The 9562-nt window shown below is 40.1% G+C and overlaps 1 protein-coding gene across 1 annotated transcript in view; it reads right to left on the bottom strand.

The window, feature by feature from the left end:
• Positions 1-1302: 1302 nt before the first annotated feature.
• The window catches only part of LOC149311638 (inter-alpha-trypsin inhibitor heavy chain H2-like), a 43812-nt gene continuing 35552 nt past the window's right edge, over positions 1303-9562 (bottom strand). The window contains exons 19-23 of the mRNA XM_089527523.1: positions 7481-7594; positions 5696-5894; positions 5093-5265; positions 3230-3341; positions 1303-1847 (exon numbers count right to left, since the gene is read on the bottom strand). Coding sequence (XP_089383649.1) covers positions 1700-1847; positions 3230-3341; positions 5093-5265; positions 5696-5894; positions 7481-7594 — 746 coding nt within the window. The 3' untranslated portion in view covers positions 1303-1699. The remainder of the gene's footprint in view (positions 1848-3229; positions 3342-5092; positions 5266-5695; positions 5895-7480; positions 7595-9562) is intronic.

Genomic DNA, 9562 nt, shown 5'->3' with positions numbered 1-9562 from the left:
ATGAATGAGGTGCAGCCTTTTTGATGCAATAGCATCAGATTTTGGTGGTCAGAAAGTAGGTCATGGTAGATATGACCTAGTCTGTATTCAGCTGATCCTCCTCCTGCTCTTGCGTGAGCACAGGCCTTATCTTCTAAAGATATGTAAAAAAAAACCATGTATAATGACTTTGTACAGTGACTTTTTATTGCCATTGAATAATGAATGAAGAAATATTTGCTCAGTGTGATGTATTCTTTAACAGGATGCCTGTCCATGCAGGGATGTCTTAAGAATCTTTTTCATAGCAAACGAAAATGTAAAAAAGATCAGCCTGGTATTTTCTTTCCCAGGGTCTTAAAACTGTCCAGGAGTTGGAAAACTTAATTTTATTTCAGAATTGAGAGCAAACATTTAGAGCAATGTTTTATTCCCCACTAATTCATATTTGACTTTGAGTGATACCCTCAAAGTCAGGGCTATCCTAGACCACCCTGAAGTGAATATAGGTTACAGTCTTTTGGATAATTTTAATTTCATATCTTCAAAAACCGGGAAAAAAATCAGGAGAGGATCACAGTAATTACAGATGTGTCACTAGAACCTAATCACCCCTGTTCAGCGCTCTAAAGCTGGTTCCTAGTTTCCCCAAAATGTCACTTCTGGAACTAAATCTTGTCTGGAAATATAATTATATTTTGAATTTGAAGTGTGTTCTTTAAAGGAATAGAGACCCTTCCAGATGTTTTGTTTACAACTCCTTTCGGCCCCATATCAGCACGCCCAGTAGTCTTGGATTATGAGAGTTGTCATCTAAACCAGTGCATCATCTGATGTGGGGGGCTCACATTTCTTTAGTGTACCATATTTTTGTCTATTAGGTATAGTTGTTTCTTTCCTGAAAACCTGCTAGGACCCAGCAGCCAATAGCTATGTCTGGTATCAGTACATGGATCACCACTTTGAGGAGCACTATTCATCTCAAGGACCAGAGTTTCCCCATCTGTGTTTAGCTTCCTTAAGAAAAGAAACTATTCCCCAGATGTTCTGAATTTCAACTCTCCCAAAACCTTACCTGTGCTGTCTGGGCCTTTTGTGAGCTGGAGTTAAAAACATCTGGACAGTCACCTCCAGTTTTAAGTTAATACAATCAGCCCTTCAGATGTGACAGGTTAAAATTATTTTAGAGTTTTCTGTTCTACTTGGCAGAATGACATTCTTCTCCAGAACATCAGAGGTTGCTTGACACTTCATTTTAGATATCAGTTATAAACACTCCTTGAATTGTGGAGTTTCCCCCAACAAACTGAACAAAAGGCATAGTCTCCACAAAGAGGTTTTTATTATTATGTTTAAAAATGTGAGATTTGTTGTCTGTCCCAGAGACCAATTTCCTGCTAATGGCTAGCTAACCTTACTTTGGTGTAATGTCGAGTGTTGCATGGCAGTTGTGGTTTTTGCTTGCACTTTTCCAAGATTGTGGCCTTTTCCACCAGCATCCTAGTTATGAGTTGAATGCTTGCTCTCTCTTGAAGAAGGGGGCTTTATGATACTGGGAGCAGACTCTTTAAGGCCATATCTTGCCCACTTGAGCCTTTCTCTTGGAAAAAGATTTTCACTTCGAAAAATTGGCTCACAGTGCCTATAGGAGTTGCATGAATAAAAGCTTTGGTGGATCAGAGGTGGGCCACGTCCTGCCCTTGTTTTAGACCAAACTCCCTCAGAGATGCTTCAAATAGCTGTACAAAGTAGGGACAAGGTAATTGCTGTAGTGGCCATCCAGGAAGCCCTTCCCGTTATTGTGGACGAACCAGCAATGAACGCTGGTTCCAAACACTCGGTCCAAGCGGTAGTCTTTCTGCAGACCTCTGCAGGGGAGAGAAAAAATAATTGTCATTAGAAAATGAAACCAAGCAAAACAGATGAACCACTGCTTTCCTGTGGTATTATAACCCAATTTCTGTTTTCCTCTCATGTGCCAGTTACAAGTAGCACGTAACTCCTTTCTTGATGCAGCTTCACTGGCTACAAGTCCATTTCTGGGCACAGTTCAAAGTGCTGGTTAGGAAGTTCAGAGTATGAAATCCTGCATCTCGTTACATAAATCTACCTCACTAAGATCTTCAGGGGAGGGCTTTCTCTCAGTCTGAGTACCATCATGGTCCCATCTGGTGAGGACAGGAGAAAACCTCATAATAGCTGTTCCTAGGCTGTGGAATTACCTCTGCTCTCCTTTTGCCAGTATTCTGTTTTATTTATAAAAGCATTTCATGATTCATTGTCTATATCTGTAAAATGAAGCACCCATAAATGAACAGTGTTCAAGATGAATCCTGAGTAATACTGAATATAGTGGCATGATTATTTCCATTGACTTGGACACTATAGTTCTCTTAATATAGGCTAAAATGTTATTTACCTCCTTTGCTGAAGCATTACACTGCTGGGTCATGTTCAGTTTATGATATAAAAAAAATAATCATCCAAGGTCCTTTTCACACCTGCCGTTGCTAAACCTAATATCCCCATCTTGTACCTGTGAACTTGTTTTTTGTGTGTGTGTGGCTTAAATGTAGAATTTTGTCTTTGTTGAATTTTATATCCTTGGATCAGAATTTGGGATTTATTGAAATTATTTATTTATCTATTTCCCCAATAATGGGACTCAAGGCAACTTACGACTTTCTAAAAACAATACAATTACAAAACTATTAAAAAAATCAAATAGTATAAATATAAAAGTTGTTTAAAAACAGATAAATTTTTTGTAAAGTTAACAGCATTACAATTCATTAAAAGACTACATATATGCAACCCAACAAAACAGTACAGCATAGTATGAGAAGTCCATTACAATCGATTTCTAAAAGCCTGACAGAATAAGAATTATGTTTTTATTTTTTATATTTTGCTGGTAGAAGAGAGACCAAGGCAAAAGCCATGCTAGCTTCCCTAGGGAGGGAGTACCAAAGCCTGGGAGAAGCTACCAAGAAGGACTTTTCCCTTGTTCCCATTAGAAGTTAGTGGGACAGAGAGAAGGGCCTTCTCAGAAGATCTTAGAGCTGGCATGGACTCATATACGCTGCTCTGCACAAATGTAAGTGGAAGCAAAATTATATAAAGGCATGCCCCCCCCCCCCCAGGCCCATATATATATATATGGTGTGTGAGTGAGTGCACATGTGCATGCATGCCCAGAGCAGTTATAGGAACATGAAGGATTTGTACTTTGGTGATTCAGGTGCCTCACCTGGTGACTGTGAGCTTGTGGCCTTTGACTTCCATGGTAGCCACAGATTTCCCAGGCTCTTGACCAGGCCTCTCATTGTAGATCTGCACATCTGGTTCAAGCATGAACTGACCTGGAAGGGAGAATTTTGTTTGGAGAGGTTAGAATTACACAATCTTAAAGATGGCCACAAGAGCCATCTAGTAGGCTATCTTCCTGCCACACAAGAATATACAACTAAAGCTCTCTTGAAAGATGCCCATCCAGCCATTGTTAGGTGCAGTGTTTTCAAAACTTTGGTCCTCCAGGTGTTTTGGACTTCTACTCTCAGAAGCCCTAGCCAGTTTGGACAACAGTCAGAATTCTGGGAGCTGAAGTCCAAAACATCTGGAGGGCCAAAGTTTGAGAGCCATAGTTTTAGAGACTTCCAAAGGAGAATCCATCACCCTCCAAGGTGATCTATCCCACTGTCAAACAGCTCTCACAGTAAAGAGGTTCTTCCTAATGTTTAGATGGAATTTGAATTCATTGGTTCATGGTCTAATCTCTGGAGTGGGCTACCTTGACATTATGCAGTATTCGGTGAACTGCTTAGTTATAAGGGGATTCAAAGAGGTTATAATGGGCCACTGTTAGCCATTCTCTGGGTGGAAATTTTTGGAGCAGGACAGCCTTGCAAGAATAACCTTGGAGGCTACAAGTGGCCCACAATTTGCCCACTCAGAGTTAATATCTGTATAACAGGTAGCATTATAATAGGGTTCTCTGGATACCAGGGACTACTGTACCTACTGTATGTGGTCAGTACAAAGGAGGAAGAATTTTGTTTCAGTCTTTTTCTTCTTCTTTTTTTAACCATTTTACTAGAATTTGCAAATAAATAAATAAATGGTTTATTTATATTTTCCCACCTGTCCCAAATGGATTGAGGCAGGATTACAGTCCACTAAAATACATACATCAATAGATAAAATACAAATAATAACACACCTAGGATGGAAAGAACCTGAGATTTATGAATGACGATGAAAGGAACACCTAGGTAGGCCAGAATTCTCTTCATGGCTTATGTTAACATAAGTGGGAGTGCTTCAGTTTTATTATTATATTTTATTATTTGTTTAACTGTGTTTCAATTTTTACATCATTGCATTATTTTAAAAGCTTTGTCTTGATTTAGCCTTATCATAAGACACTTTGAGTAACTGGAAGTTCTGCAAATGTAAGTATGATAGTTTACACAACAGTTTTCCCCAACTGTACAATGAATACAATTCCATTTCTGACACAAATGATCAGTGAACCAAATGTAGCTGTATCTTCCATGAATTAGGGAATGGCTGGGGAGTTCAGGAGGAACTGCCTGAATGTTGTCTCATACTTCCTTATTGCAAATATAAAGCAGTTTGACACCACTTCAACTGTCATGGCACCATCCTGAGGAATCCTAGGATTTGGTGTGGTATTCAGCCTGTCAGAGAGCTCTGGTGCCTCACCAAATTACAAATCCCAGGATTCTGTAGGTTAGAGTCATAGCAGTATTATTATTATTATTATTATTACATTTATTTGTATCCCGCTCTATTCCCAGAACTGGGACTCCGAGCAGCTTCTATTAAAGTGGTGTCAAACTGCTTTGTTTCTGCAGTGTGGATACGCCCATTGCTATTCATTTTTAGAAACCTTTAAGTTAAGATTCCAGTATTCTGAAGAGGAAATTAGCATCTTTGGTGAAAATAAAATTTAATATGTTCTTCCCTGAATCTCATTAAAAAAAAAAGCTTTTTTTTTCTTTTTGGTTGCAAAAGTTCCTTTTTTCAGGCAATCCCACATACCTAGAGCAACAAAAATGCCTCCTGTTTCCTGCCATACAGAGAATCTTACCGATCAAGCCATGCACACCAGATGAGAAATTACTTGCAGGTGGAATATATATCCCCAAGAAGTCAACATTGACGGGATGTTTTTTCCACACACGGTGCAGCACAACCATGAAGGACAGGTCCCCATCGACTGTGATAGTGACATTGCTGTTTCTCTTCACAGAGATTTGCAATCTAGGCAAAGTGAGCAAACAAACCCATGAGCACAAATTTTGTTTCAGTTCAATTTTGATCAGAAATTAACAGCATTCACCCATTCCTTCACATCTGGGATGGAATGAACTGATTTTTTAAACACCAGTTGTGAGGGAAAGCTAGCAGACAGATTTCCCCCATCCTGACCCATGGATGGCATTGCAGCATCTCAGTTTGGTACCATCTTAGGCTAGGCATTTTCAAGGCCTATTGGGGATCAAATTGAACAGAGGGGTATGGTTTCCACCACAGTTTGAGGAGCACAGAGATTAGGAAAGTATTAAAAACATTGCTGTGTTACTTCCTGAAGATCATGGGTGCAGACACAGCCTAAATCTCAAAAGAATTAGATGGTGTTTCTCCATGTAGAGCTCAAGAGACCAAAGCAAAGTCCCAAAAATATCTGTACCTCCTCCGAATGAGGCTTCCTGTATCAGACCAGGAGAAGGAAGTGCTGGAAGAACCGTCTTTCAAGGTTATGGCTTCAGTGCTGACTTCAACTTTTAAGCCTTTCTTTTCAAAGCTGAACCCGATCTTGCCAAAATAGGTGTTCAGTTTGTTATGGAAGGATTTCTTGGCTCCAACAAGCTGCCCGTTAATGGCAATTCCTAGAAAAAAGAAAGCATTCAGTGTTTTTGACCAGTTCAGCATGGCATCTCAGGATGCTTTCATATGTATGCATATGTAAGCTGAGTCTTCGCAGGACACAGGATCTTGCCAGGTTCTGCATGTTTTACATAGGGCAAGACATTGAAGGCTTATCCAGTCCAACTCCAGTTTAAAGATAAAGGGTTAAATCCAATGGTTAGTCCCATCTAGATCTACTGAATCAATGGGACTTATTAAGTCAACACTTGTGCACTGATGGGCCTATTCTACATCCATTTGCTGGCATGGGGAGGTGGAGAGAGGAAAAATGGAGCAGCCAAAGCCATGTTGCCACACATACTATGTTTTATCAGACCAGGTATGTTCATACTGTGTGGACATTTCTGCTGAACTTGCCTTGGTGTGTGCAGACAATCCTGTGGTCCTTGTGGATCAGGGTAACTTGAAGGTAAACAGGATTTTCCTGTCAGTGTAAATGCATCCCTAGAATATCAGCAACTGTTTCTAGAATTCTAGATTAGCTGATCTGAATTCCACATAGAACTCTATCCTCCTTCACTCTCTTTTCTTTTTTGTGTATAAATAACTGGCTTGCTTGAATGCCAGCATGAATGTATGTGACCTGCTGTTGCTTCTAGGTCAAGGCTCATACAGCCATGGCATTTGTATAAATCTGATTCCCAGAGAATATAAAAGTTACTTTTTAAGACTGCAATCCCTAAACCTCATTCTCACTACCTTTTAAACCGCATCATGAATTGGTTTGAACCAGTTCAAACGACCCTGGTTCCCACTTAATCCGAATCGCTGAAGCAATTCCGAGAGGGGGGCCATGCTCCAGACTCATTTAACCCACATCTTTTTGATGCTGATCTTTTCAGCTTCTTTTTTGATAAATCTGTGCAGGTGTGAACCACATGTGGATTGGAATCGATTCAAATTTCCCCTTCCCCTTCAGTCGGTTGGAACTGAATCATTTTGAATTGATTCATTTGTGAATGGGAACCACAAGTGGATTATTTTGGAGGGGAAAAATGTGATTGGGGCAAATGTAGTGGGAAGCACGCTCCACTGTCGATTTGGATTGCACACCAATTTATTTGTAAGTGGGAATGGGGCCCTAGAAACTTCGAACCAGCATGGATGGGCAATTCTGGAAAATGTTGTTCCAAAATAATAGTAATAATAACTTATCCAATTCTAGAAAATCCCCTTCCTCGGGTATTCTTGTATTCTTCCTCTTGTAAATAGCATCAGATACAAACCAGGCTCTCCAGTGGAAAGAATAAAATTTCAGGGTCAGTAATAAGAATCAATGTCCACCTTTCTCAAGCCTTGTTTGCAGAGGCCAAATACAACAGCTGCCCCTCCATCTGATGATGACCAGGTGATGTTCAATTCTGGTGGGAGCAGACCAGATAAAAGCCAGCCCATTCAGCACCAGAACCAGGAGTTCTTTTCCCATACTCTGTTTTTGATCTCTTTCAACTTCAGCCCACTGGTTTCAAAAAATGCTTTCTAAACTCTGCCTTTTTATGACCCTAAATGCACATAAAAGCCACAATAGATGTCACTTTTTTCTTACCAGACTCTGCATCTGAAATTAAATTCAGAATTGCATCAGGTTCAGAATCTATGTTGAAGCAGATGTTCTGCTGTTGTCTTGGCAGGCTGATAATAAAATGGGGGTCATTGTCCACTGCAAATGAAACAAAAGAAATGTTATACATGTGATGTGGGGGAAAAGATCTAAGAGTATTTTCTGCACAAATCCATTTCACTGGAGAAGACTTGGGAGGATAGCTATGAAGGAAGTAGACAAAATCCTGAAGTGGAAAAATATATCAACAAATACTAAATACTAAAGTTAGGATTGCACATGCTGTACTCAGGAAAACTCTCTCTCTGTTTTACTTGTCCAGCCAAGCCAAAAAGCAAGACAAGTCAGGTATCAAGTAAAAAAAAAAGCTTTAATTCATCTGTGCAGATGAAGCTGCTAAATGCATATCAAAAGCACAAAGAAAGCAGCAGCAGCAGCAGCTCAGATTAAGGGGAGTAGTTATCTTTTATACTCTGCTTACATCTTCCGCATCTGAAGAAGTAGACTTCAGTCTACGAAAGCTCATGCTGCCAACTTCTGTCTTTCAGTTAGTCTCAAAAGTACTATGAGATCTTTCTACATGCTGATTTTACAGACTGGCACAGCTATATCTTTGAATTTTATATCATTCTTTGTCCTTAATAATGCAAATTCTGCCAATCTACTGGTTGCTAAAAGTGTGATTATCTCATGCTGACCATTCTACTATCTACTTGAGTGCATGGTCACCTTGTGCTTGCCCCCATCTCCTGCACATCCTAGACATTTCACACACACACACTTTCTCAAGGCTGCAAGGGTGGAACAACAATGCCTGCGTTTTACTTTCTCTGCTCTGAGATTCTACCCACCAATTCCATTGTAATTTCCATTTCTATGTACAGTTGTGAGATCTGGACAATGAAGGAAGCTGATAGGAAGAAAATCAACTCATGTGAGATGTAGTGATAGAAAAGATTTCTGTGAATACCATGGGCCACTAAGAAGACCAATGAATGGGTCCTAGAACAAATCAGGCCTGAATTCTCCCTAGAAGAAAAGATTACTAAATAGAGATTGTCATATTTTGGCTATATCATGGGAAGAAAGGACTCACTAGAAGAGACAGTAATGCTTGGTAAAGTTGCTCGCAATAGGAAAAAAGGAAGACCATATACCAGATGGGCAGATTCAGGGAAGTCACAGCCGTGAATCTGTGAGTTGAACAGGGTGGCTGAGGATAGGGGGACTTGGGGGTCTCTCATTCGTAGGGTCGTCATAGGTTGAAATCAACGTAAGGCACTTAACAAGAATAAATGTACATTTGTGTGTGTGTGTGGCACATCTGCTAAAGGATTTTAGAGCATTCATCAAATAACACTGATTCCTACTGGTTTCCAGAAACTTGCTATCTGGGTTCTCCTGGGGTCTAGCTAGAGGGTGGGCAGGGGAGTAGGAACAGGAGGAAATTGCCCGCACAATAAGAATTCTACCACCCAGAATGACATTTTCCTTCAGTCTCCAGATTTCTAGCCTTTCAGAAACTCAAAACTCCAGTTGAGTATCTAGAAATACAGTTCAGACACCCAAAAGAAAAGGGACACCACATTACCTCTCTGCTGCTAGCAGTCATTAAGCACAACATTTATATATACTGTGTCCATCAGAGTTGGTCTAAGTGTGCCATTCAAATTAAAAAAAAAACCTCTGACAAATTATGTATACATGTTTCAGGAATTACACCTCTTCAGTCCTGACCAGGGAGCTTAAGCAACCAGTGACTAAACATTTTTAACTATGAGCATCACATTTGTCCCTGTGTGGTATTGAAGTGCCATCACCTTCTGGCATTTTGCACAAAAGAGAATTTCTGAAATCATAGTCTTAACATGGCCTCAACCAAGAGGATTGTACCACTGTTCAGCAGGGAAATGGAATCCCTTTCAGCCAAAGGTAAAAATCTGTCCCCCTAAATTCACAGTTCAACCTGGAGTCCATGTTTCAACTCAGAGTTGATGCAGTGGGATTTGTATCTCAGTTCTCCTCCTGGTTTACAATTTGGGAATCATCCAGGATTACTAACATTCA

This window comes from Sceloporus occidentalis, unplaced genomic scaffold (assembly GCF_023333645.1).
Source record: "Sceloporus occidentalis isolate IW3139 unplaced genomic scaffold, rSceOcc1.0.p SCAF_5, whole genome shotgun sequence".
NCBI lineage: Eukaryota > Metazoa > Chordata > Lepidosauria > Squamata > Phrynosomatidae > Sceloporus > Sceloporus occidentalis.
Note: the sequence above shows the minus strand (reverse complement) of the source record. Positions and strands in the feature narration are given on the sequence as shown.